This window comes from Balaenoptera acutorostrata, chromosome 1 (genome assembly GCF_949987535.1).
Source record: "Balaenoptera acutorostrata chromosome 1, mBalAcu1.1, whole genome shotgun sequence".
In the NCBI taxonomy this organism is placed as follows: Eukaryota; Metazoa; Chordata; class Mammalia; order Artiodactyla; family Balaenopteridae; genus Balaenoptera; species Balaenoptera acutorostrata.
This window is the reverse complement of record NC_080064.1, coordinates 166,200,858-166,222,245: the sequence shown is the minus strand read 5'-3', so window position 1 is coordinate 166,222,245 and position 21,388 is coordinate 166,200,858. Positions and strand designations below refer to the sequence as shown.

The window sequence follows — 21,388 nt, the reverse complement described above, 5'->3', positions numbered from 1 at the left end:
GTGTACAGCAAAGTGATTCAGTTATACATATACATGTACCTATTCTTTTTCAAATTCTTTTCCCATTTAGGTTGTTACAGAATATTGAGCAGAGTTCCCTGTGCTATATGGTAGGTCCTTGGTGGTTATCTGTTTTAAATATAGTAGTGTGTTTATGTCAATCCCAAACTCTCAATTTATCCCTATCCCCCCACCTTTCCCCTTTGAAGTCTACTTTTTAATATTAACACAGTCCAGGTAGCTTTTGATTAGTGTTTGCATTGCATGTTTTTTCCATCATCTTACTTGTCACCTACTTGTTACCTTCAAATACCATTATATTTGAAGTAAGCTTCTTGCAGAGAGTACAACTGGTTCTAGTATTTTGCGTTTTGATTCTGACAATCTCTGTGTGCTTTAACTATTTGCATTTGATGTAAGTGTTGATATGTTGAATTTAGGCCTACCACTTTATTTGGTTTGTGTGTTTCCTATATTTTGCTCCTGATGCCGTTTTCTTGCCCCCCACTTTTTAAAAATGTTTTTTAGTATTTCATTTTATCTACTGTGTTATTATATTTCTTTGCATAGTTCTTTTAGTGATTGCCTGAGGGATGAGGATATACATACTTACCTTTTCAGTCTACTTAGAATAAATATTTTTTCACTTTGAGTGGAATGTAGAAAGTTTACTATCATATAGGTCTCTTTATCCTCCTCCTTTATGCTACTGGTATCTTATATATTACATCTACACACAGTGAGAACACCATATATATTTTATTTCTACTATCAAACATATTTTAAGAACTCAACAGAATATTCTTTTAACCTAGATAATTACCATTTCTATTGCTCTTCCTTCATTTCTGAATGTTTCAGTTTCCCTTATGGTATCATTTCCCTTCTAACTGAAGAACTTCCTTTAGTAATTCTTTTTTACACCAAGTCTGCTGGCAATGGATTCTCTTCCTTTTCCTTCATCCAAGAATGGTTTTACAACACTTTTGTTCCTGAAGGATATTTTCTATGGATATAGAATTCTGGTTGACAATTCTTTCCTTTCAGCAACTTAGAAATATTGTGCCACTTCCGCTGTCCTCCATGATTTCTGATGAGAAATCCAGTCATTCAAATAATTGTTTCCCTATAGATGCTTTTCACTGGCTGCTTTCAAGATCATTGTCCAGTTTCATTATGATTGTGATTGGATTTCCATTATGATATGGATTTCTTTGGCCTTCTTGAATCTATAGGTTTTAAGTTTTTCACCAAATTTGGAGAGTTTTCTATGCCAGGAAATTTTGGATTGTATCCTTGACATTTTGAATATTGTTACCAACACTGGGCCTTGTTTAAATCCTATGGAGAATACAGTTTTTGTTTGTTTCAGCAGGCAGTCAACCTGGTTAGGTTGCAGGCAAAGGCTTTTTTTGTTTCTTTTGGTTACTTTCAGGTGTTCAACACCAGGTAGTTTTTGAAAGGTGAACTGACATTGGAATCATAGCCTACAGAAGACAGGTGCAGCTTTCAAAATTTTTGCAGTGCTTTTTGGACCTACTGCATGTGAATGCCTCCCAACTGCTGGTCTGGAATTTGGGTGGTGGTCTACCTATTCAGTTTCTAAGTCTTTAACATGCTGAAAAGAATCAGATCCATACACATTAGCAGATTGGGGGCAGACTCAGAACTACATAAACAACTTTATAAGGTCACTTTTTTGAGTTCCTTCCTTTCTATGATCTCCCTGATACTTTCTGATTCCTTCTGTTGGTTCTCGGGCCAAAAGAAATCTGGCTTTAGTTACCCTGTGCACTTCTGCCACCATCTTTTGCATCCAGGGCCAAGCAGATAGAGAACAAAGAGAAAAAAATGAAAGTTGGTTCCACCCTCTTGGAAACACAGCCGTACTGGAAAGGTAGGGCTATCTCCCTGAGTTTTGGCTCCTGCAGGCTCCCATTGCCAGTAGTTGACACTGTCACCACCATGGGATTGCTTGGGAGTGGGCTGTAAGAGAACACAGAAAAGGGGTGGGGGGAAGAAAAAGGATTTCTGCACTCTCTCCAAATATTAGAAGTTACCCTTCTACTTCATGGGTCAGACACAAAGGCTTCTGGCACTCCTGGTCTGCACCCCATTCCTCACTTCTAGGTTTCCAATGTGTTGAATTCAGGCTGGGGGATACCAGAGGGGGGAAAATGATAAGACTCATTCATCACTGGTTCAGTGGTACTTCAAATTCTTGTCTTCCTGCCCAACCCACCTGCTATTTTCTTTTCAGAGTCCTCAGACAGCTGCTCTGTGCATTCATAGCTGTATTCAGCAGAAGAGCCATGGCAGAGCGTGCTTCTTCATCTTTATCTGGAACCGGCCCAATCACTACTTTGAATGTAAGAAAAGAAGAATGAAATATTTTGACTTTCTTCTCATGCTATCATAAATTTTAACTGTAGAACTAGAGGAATATTTTCTGTTTTAAAAAGAAATAATACTAAATACTATGATATTACCATTACCACAACAAGGTATTTTTTACTAAAAGGGGAACAATAAATATTAACAAGGGATTTGGTTTTGTTTCATTTCTAGTAGGCAGAAAGGAGTACCTCTTACTGTCCTTGGGCAATTAATTTCACATTTCACTCATTTTGAATTAGTTTTAGAATACAGCTGACCCTTGAACATCACAGGGGTTAGGAGTGCTGACGCTCTATGCAGTAGAAAATCCGCATTTAACTTTACAGCCGGCCCTCCAGAACTGTAATTCCAACCAACTGCAGATTGTGTATTACTGTATTATGCATTTTTGAAAAAAACTGGCATATAAGTGGACCTGTGAAGTTCAAACCCGTTGTTCAAGGGTCAACTGTACTTTCAAGACTATTACCATCATATTGTTGTGTTCAATTTTTCTAAGGGTAACAGAAGATATCAACTATAAAATGCTGCCAACACTGCCTCTAATCACTGACTTAGAGCTGTGACTAAGAGATTTTATATTTTTAAGACACAAAGTTGGCAGGCTAGGGAGAAAGGAGAAGCCAGCCCTTTCAACAGAGAACATATGTAGCCAACAACGCTTAATGGGCTCTGTGCTCCAAGGAGAGTGGGTCTTTCCAAGAGAAGAACAAAACTGCTAACTGTACCTAGAATCTTAATTTCTATGATGACTTCATTTGGATTACCTTAGGGTCAGCAGCATTTGATCAAATACATCACAAAACAGTTTGCTAAAAATTAGTTCATGGGGAATTCCGTGGCGGTCCAGTGGTTAGGACTTGGGGCTCTCACTGCTGGGGCCCGGGGTTCGATCCCTGGTTGGGGCACTAAGATCTCGCAAGCCGCACATGCAGCCCCCCCACCAAAAAAAGTCCATGAAAGTGTGATTATAGTATCTAGAAATACTTCCTAATAAAAGAAAAAAATCAGAGTATACAGCATTGCGATTTTCAGAATACATAATTTGGTGTTTTATTATTTATATGGTCTTTAAGAGATTCAATACTTTCACCACCAATTAGTTCTCTTAATAATTTTATTTTGTGTAGATACAAATAAACATGTTTTAGATTTAAGGATTTCAGTTTCCCCCACCACATAAGAACACTCCTCATGGGGACAATCTTGTTTTACTTCACCTGCCAAAAATGGCATTTGATAATAGACATAGCTCGGTAGAAAAGGCAAACGTTACTTATAAGTAACTATTCAATTACAATTATGAGAAAACTTAAGAGCTGGCTACTTATACCCAGTCCCCTGAAAAATAACAATCATAACAATAATAGTAATAATAGCTACCATTTATTGAGTTTTACTGTGTTCCAGGTACTGTGCTAAGGGCTTAAAGGGGATTATGCCATTTAACTGTCAAAGCCCTATGAATACTACTGTCAGCCCAATTTCCAGAGAAGAAAATGGAGGCTTAGAGAAGTACTGTCTCAAAAGCCACAGAATTGGGGAACAGTGGAGCCAAGATTGCAACGCAGGCAGTCTGCCTTGGAACCCCTGCTCTTAATCACTGCTGCAAGCTACAAGGACTCAAAGAACTCAAATAGAAGTCCCTCCCATTCCCGGTTATCTTCATAAAGTAGTGTTAAAAAGTGGAAGATGGGGACTTCCCTGGCGGTCCAGTGGTTAACACTCTGTGCTTCCAATGCAGGGGGCGAGGGTTCAATCCCTGGTCGGGGCACTAAGATCCCACATGCCATGGAGTGCAGACAAAAAGTAAAAAAAAAGAAAGAAAAAAGTGGAAGATATAAATGAAAAAGAAAAAGGCCAAAAAAACCTCCGGTTATCCTACTATGGGGGGAAAACACCAAAACCCAAAAAACCCTATACTATTTGATGTTACTTTTCTTAATCAAGAAAACAAAATGTCATAGCATACAGCTCAGAGAAAGTCATATAATAAAAGTACCAAGAAACAAAATAAATAAAAATGTATGTATAGCATCATTAGGCTCACTTTAGTCTAAATAAATATAGAATATCCCAGTCAAGAAATCAGTAATTCTTGAGAAGTTAAAAACTTAAAAAGAAACAATATATATTCATGTAATATTTTATTTACTGATCTCTCTGAAACATGCCAAAATTCATGGCTAATGGAACTTTCCATGTTAAAACGCTGGTCAACACAACAAATTCCTAACAAAAAATATTTTAATGTAGGAATCAACATGTGAACATTATATTTAGGTGGTAAAACTCAGGTTACAAATATAAGATAAATATCAAATAATATCATACTTCTGGTTTAATGAAGAACAGTTGTGAGAGTCATGCTTAACACCTTGGTTAAGTAATGAGAGAAATGGGTGGGGGTGTCATAGAGGTATGCAAAAATTTAACAGTTCAAATAATCCTTAGCCCTTCTGAGAAAACATAGATGGCAAATATGTGGCAAATATTTCTGTAATATGGTGGTTTCAATCCATTAGTGAGCATTCTGTTCATGCATTTATAGTAACAGCAGATGTTTCTGAGCACTGAAAATTAGATTCAAAGTTAGTCTTTGCTCAACAAGTTAATGATACTATGAATCCCTTATATTTAAAAATATAGTTTAAATTTGTAAAGTTTAAGGTAAAGCATACTTGTTTTCATAGTTATTTTTAGATATAATTGAGACTACACTACCATATATAATCAGCTATACTGCTGTGCAGTTAATTCCAGTTACCATATTTTATATTTGCTGGTCATCAACAGCACAAAATTTATGCTCCAAAAGAAATATATCAATCCAGCAAAATGGTTCCATTTAATTTTTCTTTTAAAGACAGATTAACTAAATTTAAGGAAGAATTGGCTTTTCTTGATATCTCGTTTTCAAATTACTGATACAAACTTACCAGAGAGTAATTATTTATTTTGCCTAACATCAAACAATCTGCAAAGTTTCCAAGATAGAGCCATTCCTTGTTCCATTTCCAAAAATAAATAAAGGCTTTCTAACTGGAAGCGTTTACAGTCCTAGCTCTCTAAAGTAAACATTAAAAAACAAAGTACAAAAAATGATCTCTTGGCTTCTGAATAGCCCACTTAGTTACATAAAGTATTTTCTGTCCCAACACTTTCTCAAATTCAAAAGATATTTACTTCCTAAGAACATGACAAACAGTCTTCATTTCAAACCATTCAGTCCGTTTCCATGGCAACACTGCGGGATTCCTTGGCCACCATAAGTCGCATTAGTTGACTGTGGAATTTCTCAATCTTCTTTACATCTTGAGCTTGGTCTGTTCTATATACCAAACACTGTCAGAAATTTTAAAAGCACACATTAACTATGTAAAACTAGATTATCAATGACGTAGCAAACATATGATTGGATAAAATTTTGAGTCTTTTCCTACCACTGTTTTGCTCTACGTCCTCTGGAGGTCATACTAAAGGAATTACATTGAAGTTTCCAAGTCCCCAACAACTACATTCCTTAAGTTTAGTATTTTATAATATTTTAAATGCCACTGCTGTGGTTAAAAAACAAAGTGAACTCTATTAGAAGCTTCTCAAAAATGACCAGTTGCATAATGTATTCAAATTCTGCCATGGTCTGATGAGAAGACTTCAAGATTGGAATTAGATATTTTCTCCCTGGGATCTGGTCATAAATGATTGAGTTACAGTGGGAAAAGCATATAAATCTTAGCATCCCTTTCCTCTATTTGTGAAATGGGAGGGGGGAGGGTTAATGATAATTTTTAAAAAATCTGGAATTCCTTGCTTACTGCTGGTCACTACCTAAATCAAACGAGATAAATCTATTCAACCTTGATTTTTCTGACATTATTTATAATTTTTAAACCAAACCAAATTCTTCCTTGCTATAAATTCAATTCTTCATTAGATAGATACTTAAGATCTGTTTATCGTTGGCCATAAAACCATTTGTTCTAGAATCTTCAAAATTATCAAATTTAAGCTGGCAGTCTTTTTTTCATCTTGTGACACTGATCCATTTTTCTTTAGCCCATCTTAGATTCACGTGAGTTTTAAACAATGGGAGCTTCATGATCCTACAGTAATATTCATCAACTTAAATAATTTGGAGTTCAACCCCATCACGTCCAACTGATCTGAATTCATACAGCCTTTAAATCACTTACTTAAAAAAATTTTATCCACACATTGTACAAATTTGTCTAACAATTTTGTAAAGTGGCCATAATCATCTACACCGTTTCAATTTTAGTATATGTTCTGTAGAAGAACAAATACCTTCTCACTACAGTTTAGTGAGAAGAACTAATACCTTCTCACTAAAATACACAGAAAGATTTTAGGTCCACAGAAGACAATATTATAAATCAGTCATGGCATTGGAAAAAAATGATGCATAAATGGGACTATAAAAAAGTCAAAGCTCCATGACGATAATAATGAAGTCTAAGACGAGTTTTGTGAAGGAATTATTAGCCATTAAAATGAATTACTGAAGTATACAAACTTTTCTTTAAGAGTCATTAGAAAACAAATTTTTATGTTGGAGTTGATTCATATATTTACTGTTTAGGAGGATGGGTTTGATTGTGTCTTTGGTCCCTTCTAGACATGGACTAGTTCTCAGTAGTTTTAAGAAAGGGAACAAAAAGTATTTTTCATATTTAGATCTTGTCATAGGAATCATCAATTTTAAATAAAGTTCTTTCCAATACTGCTTACCATGAATCCTTAACTATATTTAATCATTACCAGAGGCAAAAAGTCATCATCTGGAGATAAAGCCTCTTGTATTGAATTCAATTCTGCATTTTCCTCTATTTTTAAAGCAGGATATACCAATTTCTCTTCAGTAGATATATCTATTCACTCTGTGACAATCGTAAGTAAAATTTTTCTCAGTGTGAATGCTCAAGATTCAAGTATACATTTACTGAATCTACTAAGTGCAGGCACTAGTGCTAGGCACTTCCATATATTTCATTTACACTCCACAACAACCCAACTGGGTAAGCAGACTATCACTGTGGCACTTCATAGACAAGAAAATTATGGCCCCAAAAGCCAAACTTTTGGCCTGAACCTTCCCCAGGATGAAATGCTGGTAGATGGCTAAGCTAGGATTCAGATCTCTTGAATCTAGGTTTAGCACAATACAGCTCAATTTATTCTTCCTTTTTCACATTTTCCCAGTTACTTCACCAAACTGAACTGGTTCTTGGAAGATATGGTAATCATTAAAAGATCTGACTTCACACAACCTCACAATGGAACCCTGAACACAAACATAGTAAAATATATGACCAAAAAGTCATTTTTAAAGTCACTATTAAATTTTTAAAAGAATTAATCCATTAAAAAAAAAAGTGTTTGCTAAGTACCCTCTGGGTCAGGACACCATGCTAGTCACTACAAATACCGGTAAGAATATTACTGATCTATCTTTATTTTGAAGCTCACAATCTATTAAAAGTCAAATGTGATAAGACAATTGTGACACAGCACAAAAAGAGGCAGAAATAAAAGTAAGAGATGAAGCAATCCTTTTGAGCTGGGTTTTGAAAGATAAGCAGCAGGCTTGTCACACTGGGGCAGGGGTGGGATTCAGTATTGCAGAGATGGAAACAGACGGTTCAAAAGCTCAGAGGCCTCAGACAGCATGGCATATGAAAGGAGCCCTTAAGTAACATTGAAAAGACGAAGATTAGACAGGATATGAGGGTGGAATTTACATTATGAGTGATGAGAAGCCACTAAAGATTTTTTTTTTGGCCACTAAAGATTTTTAAGCAGGGTGGTAACAAGCAAATTTGCATTTTTAGAAACCACTCCGGCAGGGCAGCACAGGACGACTAAAGGATGAGCTGGAAGCAGGGACACAGTTAGAGCCTATTCTACTAGTCCAGGTGAGTGACGTTGAGCCCTTAAAGTTACGAGGTTAGCAGTCAAGATGGAGAGTTCATGGCAGAAAATGAGATGAGGGAGCTTGAATCAATAATTCACAAATGCCCAGCAAAATGTATGGAACTTATCGGAGGATCAAAATACAAGTTTTTCAAATGAAGGAATAGTTAACGTGAGAATGAGGGAATGGAAGGGACCAAAGATGATCCCCAGGTTTCTGAGCAGGTAGATGACAGTGCAACTAACAGAGAAAAAACGGGAAGAGCCAGTTTGATAAGACATGATGAGTTCCATTCTAGACAGGCTAATGTTAACGAGGAGAGGAGGAAGGATGCTCAACTTAGAGCTAGTCAGGAAGCCAAAAGAAAAATATGAGCTAAAGGTACAAAACTGGAAGCAGACAGATACAGGCAGTACTGGGCTTAATGGGTTGGTCCAGAAGTGGTATGAAAAGATCAAGAACAGAATCCTGGAGAAACCAGTATTTATGGGGGCACATCAGTGAAATAATTAGCAAAGATGCATGAAACAGAAAAAGAAAAACAAGGTAAAATGGAGCACAGATGCCAAAATAATAATTTCTACAAGAAGTGGTTTTCTCAGAAGCAGCCAGGAGGTCGCATAAAATATGAACTGCTGAGACTACTGGGTTTGAAAATAAAGGGGCTGCTGCTGAGCTCTCACCAAGAGCAGTCTGAGTGGAAGACTTCATGCAGAAACCAGATGGCAGAGGGGTAAGGAATGAATGGGGTGTGAGGAACAGACAAGAGTGAGCAGACAGGGGAGGTCAGAAATATAATTATAGAGCCTATAACTTGTGTTCAAATACCATTATTTACTTCTCACACGCGTATAAAGAAACCTTTACCCCTCATATCCACTTTTGGTCTCTACGTTCCTCTTGCTTAGGGTCTGAAGAGAGCAGTTATTAAACTACACTTAACATACTGCATTAATGAAGAAAGCTGAATTATCTTTCCAAGTGCCTATAACAATAGCTTCCAGGGGCTTCCCTGGTGGCACAGTGGTTGAGAGTCTGCCTGTCAGTGCAGGGGACACGGGTTCGAGCCCTGGTCTGGGAAGATCCCACATGCCGCGGAGCGACTAGGCCCGTGAGCCACAATTACTGAGCCTGTGCATCTGGAGCCTGTGCTCCGCAACAAGAGAGGCTGCGATAATGAGAGGCCCGCACACTGCGATGAGGAGTGGCCCCCGCTTGCCGCAACTGGAGAAAGCCTTCGCACAGAAACGAAGACCCAACACAGCCAAAATAAATAAATACATAAATAAATACTTTAAAAAAAAAAAAAAAGTTTGGTAACATTAAAAAAAAAAAAAAAAAACCAATAGCTTCCAGACCAAGGTTCTTGACTTGGGAATGCAAAGTGAAATAAGCATCCTAATGGGTGACCTGCATAAATTCTATGTAAATAATTTCAAACAAATGATTAACTCAAACAAATCTGAAAGTATGCAACAAGTAAAAACGTATACTTACAACTAAATCATCTGTTACTTTAATACACAAACTCCCATCAGAATGCCTATATTTGAGAACCACACGTGCCTGAAATAAAAATACATATTTAGAAACAGTGAAGTCAGAAGACATTTCTCATAAATAATTTAGTCTTCAGGTGGGCTAAAATGGATCCTTTTAGAATTAATAGCCAAAACATCTAAAGGCACCTTTACTGTAACCTTATTGAAATGCGGGAAAACAGCATTTTGTTCATTTCTATTGCTGCAATTTTTCTGAGACTTAAAATAAAGTCAGGTATTTTATTTTCAGCCACTTTGAAGAGATGTACTGAAAATTCCCAAGACGCATCCATATTCAGAGAGCCTGTGAGACTCTTAAGGTGGTTTGGCATTTCTTGCCAGTAAGAATAATATACTGGAGGGTATTCACAGCTTGCCACCTCAAAGTATACCACTTAGGCATAAGGAATGTTTTGAGCTGAAGGCGATTAGCTCTCTGCCCTTTCTGGCCAAAAGCAGGACATAAATTAACCTTTGTAAAGGTGACATAAGTTTCCAGTTGTAAAGGTGTTTCCCTCTCCCTGGGAAAAGAGAACAAGGTTTGTTCCCTAACAAACCTTACTAAACAACTCTTCTTTCCCATACATTTCCTAGTCACCTTCTCACAACTTACCCCCTCCCAGAAGCCCCAAACCTCTTTTCCTTTGTCCAGCCTCTTTCCCACCCTTTGTTAAGATGGCATATAGGTCCCAAATTCCTCAGGTCACATTTCTTTGTGAACTTCTGTGCTACGTATGTTTCTACCTGTTAATTTGCAGAGCCCCAGTTATAAAACCTAAGAGAGTAAAGGAGAAAGTTTTTTCTCCCCTACAACACCAACACACCTAGCCACAGAGGAATGACAGGAAAAGGGGAAAAAAATAGCAGAAACGGCTAGTCAAGTTCAAATCCATTCCCCAGGAAAGAGCACTGCAGTCGCAGTTCATATTTTCCATTTTCCCATGGCTCTCAGGAGGTGGACTCAGGCTAAGGTACTCAGCAAAATCACATCTTTATCATGATGGTACAAGATGTCTCCATCAACAACTTTCTAAATCCAGAATAACTCCTATATTGAGTGCCATGCTACACAGCACTTTTTGTTGTTTGGTATTCTACAGTTAGGAAGCCAAGAAAATGATTTAGGTATTACGATATTCCAGTAAAAGAAGACATCTCCCAATAGGGTTTACAACTTCCATGAACATTATTTTTACTTCTTTAAATGATGGATTCAAAAGTGTACTGCAGCAGAGTCAAGTTTCTTGTTAACCAAAATAAATAACTCTTGTTTAGTTTTAGCTAGCTGTTTTAAAAAGTGCTAAGTATCTATAAGCCAAAATAGGAACATAATTTTAAAATGGTTACAATGTAGCACAGGACCCTCAAGACAATTCTGGAAACTAGATAAAAAGGGCTATTAGAGCTTTTTCTATAGCTTTTCCCATTATGCTCTCTGCTCTCCTGGGATTGCAAAAAAAAAAAGTCATACCACCCTGAGATTTGTCTTGGTGAGGGAGGAAAGGGAACGCACCCAGCACTTAAGTAGGTATAAATAATGAAAACTAGGTTAAGTATCTTTAGACTACCTGATTCTATTTATTGAGCTATTAAATTCAGTTTTACATATTTAAAAAATTCAGTCCTCCAGAAACAAAAGGAAACTGAAACTAAAAAATATACTAAGCATGACAACTACGTAAAGTTTTAACTCTCACTTAAAAGAATCACTGGTGAGTAGGAGAAATGAGAGTTAAAAGGTCTGTGGTACTATAAGAGAGTCCATTTTGTAACTTAGGGAGCGCCTAAGTTACCATGTCAGATGCCACTAAGAGAGAAAAAGAAATCAAGGTTCTTGCTTTCTTAGGAACTTTGAATTCAACCAAGCAAAATAATCAAAACATAAGACAACATAAATTAAACCCTATAAAGGCATATACAGGTAAAATGTTAAAAGAGAACACAAGTAATTTAGATTGGGAGAAGGGGAAGTGTAAAAAGGCTTTATGGAGATGGCTTCAGAAACACATTTTTTTTTTTTTTCTTTTAGGGAAGAAGTTAGGAGAAAAGCTGAAGTGGCAGTCTGAAGATATGATGCATTATGTAGCTTCATGAGACTAGGGCTGAGGATGGTGGAAGTGGTGGAAGACAAAGCCAGCAAGACTGGAGAAAGGGTCAGACTGGGGACTGGGAGTCCGGATGTCTACCAGCAATCAATGAAGAACCAGTTTTAAAGCAGGAAACTGAGAATTCAATTTTTGTGTTTTAGATAGCTGTGGTAAGAGAGTGAAGAAGGGATTTTAAAAACAGGCAGACTAAGAGGTTATTACATGGTCCAGAAATAATGCCATCTTCAGTTAGAGCGGATGCAACAGAGAATGGTAAAAGGTGATGGATGTAATCAACAGGGAGAGAAGACAGAATTCTGTAAAACAGATCCCAAAGAGTTCTGACAAAATTTCTTTTCTTTTTTAGTCCCAGCAGTATGGACCGGTAGAAATAGCATGAACATGGGGTTTAGAGACGTGAGTTCAAATTTTAGCTTCATTTCTTAGAGATTAAGCAAATCATTTAATGTATCTAAGATTGTTTATTCATCTACCTCAAGGGGCTGTCTTAATTGTTCACATAAATCATACAAATAAATATATATATAAAATGTCTGTCACATACAAGGTACTCAATATAACTGTCAGTATCTCCCCACTCATCCCCTCACCTTCCTATCAAAAAAATCACTAGTTTTTAACTAGTGCAAGGCTATCATAAAAAGGCACAAGTTTTTAGGCCACTGGAATTTTCTGATTGGGGAAAGAGCTCAAAGATTCTCGCTCTCTTGCCTATACTAGACATGCCTTGTTCACAGCAATGCTCTATAATTACCATTTTATTTTCATTTTCCCTAAGAATGACCACATTCTTAAAATATGATTACTCTTGATGTGAATTTGTATATTCTTTACTATCTTTTCAAATATTTTTAGTTTACACTGTGGGTACTTCTGGACAAAAATCCTGTATTGTCCTCATGGTGCTTAAAGAAACAGATGGCCCTACAAACAAAATCTACCAAATGGAGGAGCCAGAGATTGTGTCATAAACAAAGTACTCAATTTCAATAATATCGAACTCATTTCATAATTTGTTATTATTACATCTTTGTATTGCAAAGAATGAAACTAAGAATGTTTTACAGCTTCTTGTTACTTATCTAGATCTAAAAAGCTAGCAGGATTTTTTTTTTTTTTTTTTTTCTGGCTGCATTGGGTCTTCGTTGCGGTGTGCGGGCTTCTCATTGCGGTGGCTTCTCATGTTGCGAAGCAGGGCTCTGGGCGCGCGGGCTTCAGTAGTTGCAGTACGTGGGCTCAGTAGTTGTGGCGCACGGGCTTACTTGCTCCTCGGCATGTGGGATCTTCCCAGACCAGGGATGGAACCCGTGCCCCCTTCATTGGCAGGCAGATTCTTAATCACTGCGCCACCGGGGAAGTCCCGCTAGCAAAATTTCTAATTAACAGGGAGCTGCTTCAAATATTATTTAGATGACAATAAAATAAATAAAAACCTTAGAGGAAGGTCAAGACCCAAATGCTATATTCTGATCCTTGCGACTTCTCTGCTTTTTAATAATAAGCTAACCTCTGACACTCACTTGTTATAATTTTTGTGGGGGCCATGAATGAATTACAGGGATCCATGGGCCCTCTAAAATTGTTTACAAACTTCTACGTACAAGTGGATTTTTCTGAGAAAAGGGTGAAGCATCTCATGTTCTCAAAAAGGCAGTGACCTCCAAAAGATTAAGAACCACTAAGCTAATGGCTGTAGATGCCTCCAAACTGGGGTCTTTCCAAAATTTCTCTGCGGTGGCAGAAAAACATAACCGTTTTATCTTACACGAGGTAGTACGGGACAAGGGCACCAAAACAGCTGAGGGACAGAAGGCCGAAACTGCAGGGGGAGAAGCCCTGCCCTTAGAGACACGTAAACCAACGACAGCCATAAGGGATGTTCAGTGATTGGGGGCGGGGGAAAGCTACCTAAGGGCCCTGAAATGACCCCGATCTTGCCCGTTTCAGGGCTTCATCGGGCCGTTAATAAGGGAGGAACAAGTGGACTTGGCAGGGTCCGTCTCTCCTCACTCACAGCACCTACTAGGATGCTGGAGAAGCTTCGGAGGCCGAGCGGACAGCAGAGAAGTTATCCTGACCGGGGGCTGGGACAGAGGCACTGGCCGCTCCAGTGATTTACCTTCATAGGGTCTGCGAGGTAGAGCTTCTCCGCTGCGCGACTGAACTCCTCCCAGGTCTGGTACTGCGGCATCGTGGGCCCGCGGCAGAACAGGAGAGGGAGGCAAAGCTACGGACCTGAGGCGACGCAACGCGGCCCACCTACCTCCCTACCTCTCGCAGCCACCTACCGCGGCAGTGACCCAGCCGCTCAACGATGGTGGCGCCTCTTCGCACCAACGCCTCGTTCCATTGGACTGCCCGTACCGCCCTCGCCCAATGGGAAGGAGGGATGTTGCCAAGGAGGAGGTGGAGCCCCGAGCGTGTGGCTCTGGGAGCTGGTCCAGAGAAGTGGAGAGTAGGGAAACGATGGAGGTTGCCACAGCGCCCCCTGTAGGACTGGAGGAGGATCTGTCCCGCTGTTCTTTGGGCTGGACTCCAATGGTAAAGCCCAGGTTTCTTCAGAAAACATTAAGCGGCTTAGTGATAAGCGCTGGAGCTACAAGAATGGAGACATTAGGGTCCAGCTGTCACACCTACAGCTTAGTAAAAGAGAGAGGAGACATAAACACAAGAATGCAACCGAAACCTTTATGTGATGGATATTTATGTCGGGTTAGTAGAACACAAAGGAAGAGTGAGCACGTGTGGGTGGGGGGATGCTAATAGTGATGGCACAAGCTGAATCTAGATAAACATGGTGGATGTCCAACAGGTGGGCAAGGCGGGGCAGGACATCTAGGCCCACTTTAGATCTGTAGTGTATTTAATGTGATAGGTATTTGGGGGATGGGGGAAGAGAAGAATCAAGTGAAGAAATCATGTCATCACTTAAGCCAGAAGACATTTGAACTTTGTTCTCCAGGCAATGGAGTGATGTAGAAGGGTATTTTTCTTTAATCAAGTTTATTGAAGTATATTTTTTTGTACAATGAAACACACCAGTTTTAAACGTACAGGTTGATGCATTTTGACACACACACACACATTTATATATTAAAACCACTGGGTATATGCTCATATACCGGATACCACAATCAAGATAAGGAACATCTCTTTCTCCAGAACAGTTCCCTTATGCTTCTTTATATTCAATCCCACCACCTGCACCCCTAACCCAGGACAATCACTGATCTGCTTTCTCCCACTCTAGTTTTCCTGCCCATGCAAGGGCTTTAAGCTGATTTGCATTTTATAGGGCTCCAGCTTCACACAAGGACTGAAGTGAAGTGTCAAACCTGGAGATGGGGAGACCTCTTAAGATGCTCATGCAGTAATACAGGCATATAGATAACTAAAAAGGACCTACTGTATAGCACAGGGAACTCTACTCATTACTGTGTAATGACCTATATGGGAAAAGAAATCTAAAAAAGAGTGGCTATATTGTATATGTACAACTGATTCACTTTGCTGTGCACCTGAAACTAACACTACATTGTAAAACAACTATACTCCAAAAAAAATTTTTTTAAAGGATATATTGTACAGCACAAGGAATATAGCCAATATTTTACAAAAAAAAAAAAATCCATGGATCTGAATTAAGGCACTAGCTTAGGAATGGAGAGGAGGAAACAGTTTTGAGATTTACTCAGTGAATGATGTGGGGTATGCAGGAGAGGAAAAAGTAGAATGACTCCTGGGCCAGTGGAGGTGGTGATGCCATTGACTGATGCAGGAGAAAGGGCAGAAGAACAGGTCTGGGGGAGATTGGGGAAGACAATGAGTTCAGTTGTGAACTTGATGAGTTTGAAATATCTTTGGGACATCCAGGTGAAGATGTCTGGTAGCTTAGCTGGGTATCTCCATCGGTAACTCCAGGAGTGGTATGAAATAGGAGTCATCAGCAGATAGGTCTTAGTTGAGCCTTCCTGGGGAGAGGACACAGCATAAGAGGAGAAGACTAAGGACAAATCCTGCGAAACAGCCACATGTACAAAGGGTTAGAGAGAGGGAGTAGAGTTCGCAAAGGAGGCGAAGCAGAAATTATCAGAGGGATAAAGGGAGACCAGGAGTGTCTGGGAAGTGGCGGGGAGAAGGTTTTGAGGAGGGAGTAGTCAGTGGTGTCAGATGGCGGGTAGAGAGCAAGTACAAAGAAAACTAAAATGAGTCCACTGATTGTAGTCATTGGGAGGCCATTGGCGACCCTCAGCCAGAGAACGCTCAGTCAGACTGGGGTTCCGGTAGAACTGACTGAAAGAGGCTGAAGAGGTAGAAAAGTGAAGGCAGTTGCTTTATACTCTTCTTTATAAGAGCTTAACCACAAACAGAAGAGGAGGTAAATAAAAAGATACGAAATTGAGTTATTTGTGGTGAGGTGGATGGACCTAGAGTCTGTCACACAGAGTGAAGTAAGTCAGAAAGAGAAAAACAAATACTGTATGCTAACACATATATATGGAATCTAAAAAAAAAACAATGGTTCTGACGAACCTAGGGGCAGGACAGGAATAAAGACGCAGACGTAGAGAATGGACTTGAGGACATGGGGAGGGGGAAGGGTAAGCTGGGACAAAGTGAGAGAGTGGCACTGACATATATACACTACCAAATGTAAAATAGATAGCTAGTGGGAAGCAGCCGCATAGCACAGGGAGATCAGCTCGGTGCTTTGGGTCCACCTAGAGGGGTGGGATAAGGAGGGTGGGAGGGAGACGTAAGAGGGAGGGGATATGGGGATATATGTATATGTATAGCTGATTCACTTTGTTATACAGCAGAAACTAACACAACATGTAATGGAATTATACTACAATAAAGATGTTAAATAAATAAAAATTAAAAAAAGAAGAGGAGGTAAGAAGATGGCCCAAAGACACCAGTAAAGAAAGTGTTATTGTTTAAGATGGAAAGATTTTGTGCCTGTTTATAACTTTCAGAGAAGGAATTGTAAGAGATGGAAAGATTAAAAAGTACAAGAGAGGGCTTCCCTGGTGGCACAGTGGTTAAGAATCCGCCTGCCAATGCAGGGGACGTGGGTTCGAGCCCTGGTCCGGGAAGATCCCACATGCCACGGAGCAACTAAGCCCGTGCGCCACAACTATTGAGCCTGCGCTCTAGAGCCCATGAGCCACAACTACTGAGCCCACGTGCCACAACTACTGAGCCCGTGAACCACAACTAGTGAAGCCCGCGTGCCTAGAGCCCGTGCTCCACCACAAGAGAAGCCACCACAATGAGAAGCCCGCGCACTGCAACAAAGAGTAGCCCCTGCTCACCGCAACTAGAGAAAGCCCGTGCGCAGCAATGAAGACCCAATGCAACCAAAAATAAATAAATAAATAAATTTATTAAAAAGAAAAATACAAGAGAAAGAGGAAAGCAAGATTTCAGGGGAAACATGAAGGGGAGGACTAAAGGCACAGATGTATGAAAACAGGAGAAGATTCAGCATTGCCTTTGAGGTGGTGGGGAAGGAGGGTAAGGTGGGTAAGGATATAGATGAGTATGTAGATATGAGGACAAGAAGGTAAACTTTCTCTGCCACCTAAGAGGCAAGGCCATCTTCTAAGATAGGAGGGCAAGAGTGGGTTTGGAGCCTTGAGAAGATTTAGAAAAGCCATTGTGCGAAATGAGTAAGGAAGCAGACCAGAAACTTAAAAATAAGTATGTCAAACAGAGTTGAAGGCCCAGCTGAAACTGTAGATCATACCTTGGGAATTGCCCCAATCTGCACATCTGCCCCAATCTGGACGGTCTCCAGCACCATCCAGAAGCTTGGGTCTTAGAATGGAAAAGGCAGATAGTAGGAATTTGCAGGGTATGCAAGGCAGAAGGACAAGGGGACAAAAATGTTGAAGGTACAGGCAAGAGAGCAGTTGAAGTGATAAATCATGGGATAATTAATTGGGTCAAAAGAGAGAGTTTAAGGGACCAGGTCTCTAGGAAATCTGAAGGTAATATAATAGGAAAGAGGAACTGAAGTTACGGTCAGATGAGATATTGGGGTTTAACATCTTGGAGGAGAATGGTTCCTGGGTTGTCCATACTAGGATCAAAGTCACATATGAGTAAGAAAGGGGATAAGATGAAGGAGAAGGCTGTGAGCCAGTGGCCCAAATCCTCAGTTAATGAGAACGGAGTTGGGGGAGCCATAAAGAACAAGACAGAGAGGGCAGAGTCAGAAATAATGACCCTCTGGGAGGAGGGGTTTTTGCCTGAAGGTGAAAACAATGGGAGTGAAGACAATGCCAACTTTGCCTTCATCACAATGAGGAACATAAGAGATCAATTCAGCAAAACATATGTCAAGTGCCCACCCTGGGCAAGCACCAGGAGCTGTGCTAGGCACTGGAGACCCGGCAGTGAACAAGAAAGACCTCGTCCCCGCCTCATCGAGATCACAGCTTAGAAGGCAGGGTGACAATAAAGAAGTGATTTCCATTGTGAGGGTTCCCATGATGAGTTCCAGTACCCCCGAGCTTAGCCCAGCCCAGCCCCTAAAGAGAGAGAGAAATCAAGATGAGGAAGAAGGTAGAGGTCCTTCTTCATTCAAATGTTCCCAGCCACACTTGGGTGCATTCTTTAAAGTAGGTTATTCTTTCCAGCTGTGGAGAAATAGCTTCCGAAGGGCTATCAAAGAGTGTCCTTTATAAATTGCTCACACTTGCACGTGTCAGAAAAGAAAAATTCCTTTCATTCCCAGTCAGGAAGAGCAAGGCCTCTGCACCCTTTGTGGTTATCCTTTTGGCTTCATCTTCACACACGTATCTCATTTGAGCACTAAAACAACCCTGTGAGGGTGGCCCATGAGCCCTAATCATAATTCTGAAAATCTGAAAAGCTCTGAAAAACAGAAGTATCTTGATATCTTGGTGGAAAACTTGACCTGACCTCTCATAAGGCTACTTGTAGTCTTATTTGTCCAAGTTGGTGTATTTGATTATAGGGTGAAGCCTAGTCTCTGCTGGAGGTATTATGTAATATATGGCATGTGTACCATACTACCTTTCTAGAATCCAGCAAGCTGTGAAATCCGAAAGATATGTGGCCCCAAGGATTTTGGATAAGGGATTATGGACCTGTGCGACTCTCCTTTACAAGTGATGAAGAAACCAAGTCTGAGAAATAAATTATACTAAACAGATTGGCACTGGACTTTGCTCTCCATTGTTCAGCAAGTGGCAAGCTAGCAGATGTTAATAACAACAGGAAGTGGTATGATTAATTTTGATTTTTAGAACTTGTCACTAGTGGCAGTAGGGAAGCTGGATGGGTGGAGCCCAGCCTGGGTGCAAGGTCAAAACCAAAAGCCTTTGTTCTTTCGCCTGCATTGGTTGCCTCCTATGATTGTTTTCTTGTCCTTGCCTCCCATTCAATTCCATTCCCACTACAGTGTCTTCCACTCTGTCCCCACCACACCCCTCAACTGAAGTTGCTTTCACGAGGTCACCAACTGCTCTTAGGGTCACTAGTGACCTTCATATTTCCCAATCCAGCAGACAGCTCTCAATCTTTTCTTGACCAGATTATTCAGCTGCATCTGAGGCCATGGACCACCCCTTCATCCTTACAATATCCCAGCTGCTTGGCTTTTTTGACTCCATCCTTCCTTGCTCCTCCTTCTACCTTTCTGGCTTTTCCCACTCTGGCTCTGTCTTAGCCTCCTGTGCCCTTTTGGCCCTTCAGCACTTCAGCACTGGGCCCCAAGATACCAGACTTTGATTTCACTCTCTGTAGTTCTTTCTGTAGTTCTTTGGGTTTTCACTTCCACCTCCAGGCTGCTTTGTCCAGACTTCTTCCCTGAGCTTCAGATTCATATATCCAAATGCCTGCCAGATCCCGGGGCTAACCCCGGAGTTTAATTTTGGGAGATGAAAACAATTTTTCAGCAAATTGAAGCAATTTATAAGCCATAAATGTTATGCCTCCTTTTAAACTTATTTTATTATTGCCATTTGGCAAATTATTAGCCACTCATATACTATATTTGACTGCCAGGAATTCAATACCTATGTACTGCAGACTTTTCAAGGGCCAGTGATTGTGTTGGGCAGAATATTTATAAGCTAGTGAGGTCAGGGACAGAGATAATAAGGCAAATTCACAAATACCTACAATTAAAGACAGAAAATGTGTCACAGTACAGCAGAGAGCAGTCCATTCCACAATATTTGGCGATACATGTGTTTACTCTCCTGTTCCTCTCTCTTTCCCCTGAGGAGGAAGGTTTGTTGTTGTTTTTAAGTTAGAAATGACTGATTGTTTTCGAATTCTTTCCTTGGAGCTTTTTGTCCTTCTTTGTTCTCCTCGGTTGTCTTCTAAAAACTGTCAGCACCATAGTGGTTGTAGACTACGAATAGGAGTAGCTTCTTAAGTGGCTTCTTATTTAACAATCATAATGACAGTCCACAGTGCTGCTGGCATGCCAGGAACTGCGTGTTACTATGTTGATTTTCATGCCATAAGCATTTGTGGAACCCACGATACACCGGAGTCAAAGAAGCCGCTGTTCCTCTTGTGCCTTCCCAGGTCTCATGGATTCAAGGCAGAGCAGTCAGACAAACCTGGTAAGAGAAGGCAACTGAGAAACCGGTTTGCCCAGGAGTTGGATCCAGAATGGGGAGGGAAGGAAACCTGAGGACATCCTGACGCGGCTGCAGGTCGGGGGCAGCTTTGGCCCAGTGTCCGGCGGAGGGCAGTGGTGTGCAGACGGTCATGCGGAGACGGGTCCCTGACTGCTGACTTCAGCCTTTTCACGGTCCCCATGCAGCACATACCCCTAGTTTAGCTGAGGGGGTTATTGGTGCGCTTTGTTACCTTTTGCTCAATCTCAACTTTTCCTTTCCGGAAAAAGCCTCAGCTCTTACTTAATTGCCAGGAACTTCCAACCCAGTTTAATTCATTAATTACTCATTGAGCACCTCTTCCCTGTCAGTCACCCTACCAGGTGTTCTACACTGAAAACAAAGGTGTGTGTGAAATGCTTACACGCTAATGAGAGCAGAGCAGGCTGCAGGGATAAGGCAAGTTTATAAATAATCAAAGCTGGAGGCAGAAACAAATATTTATGGGGATTCACGCAGGTCTAAGCATCCCCTGCCCTCCCAGGTGTTTGGGGAGGAGGGGTGGTCAGGAGGTAAAGACAAGGGTGTGACTGTATGAAGCCCAGAGCTGACCTCCAGGACCCACATCCAGCACTCCCAGATTCTGTGATCAGAAGCCCCCCGGAGCTGCATAGGAACAGTAAGGATCACCTTGAGGCTGGGGGCTCGGGGTGGGAAAGGGAGGGATGGAGGGAGGGACACAGGCCGAGATAGAAGTCACCCTAAGAAACAAAGCCCCTTCCCAGAGCCATGCTCAAAGGG

The 21,388-nt window shown here is 40.5% G+C and overlaps 1 protein-coding gene across 1 annotated transcript; it reads right to left on the bottom strand.

Annotated features, from left to right (window-relative positions):
• Positions 1–3,496: 3,496 nt before the first annotated feature.
• On the bottom strand, positions 3,497–14,321 carry SRP9 (signal recognition particle 9). The gene is made up of 3 exons (XM_007167211.2): positions 14,101–14,321; positions 9,830–9,898; positions 3,497–5,742 (listed from the first exon to the last, which is right to left on the bottom strand). The coding sequence occupies exons 1-3, from the start codon at positions 14,170–14,172 to the stop codon at positions 5,623–5,625; spliced, it is 261 nt and encodes an 86-aa protein (XP_007167273.1). The 5' UTR covers positions 14,173–14,321; the 3' UTR covers positions 3,497–5,622.
• Positions 14,322–21,388: the final 7,067 nt, after the last annotated feature.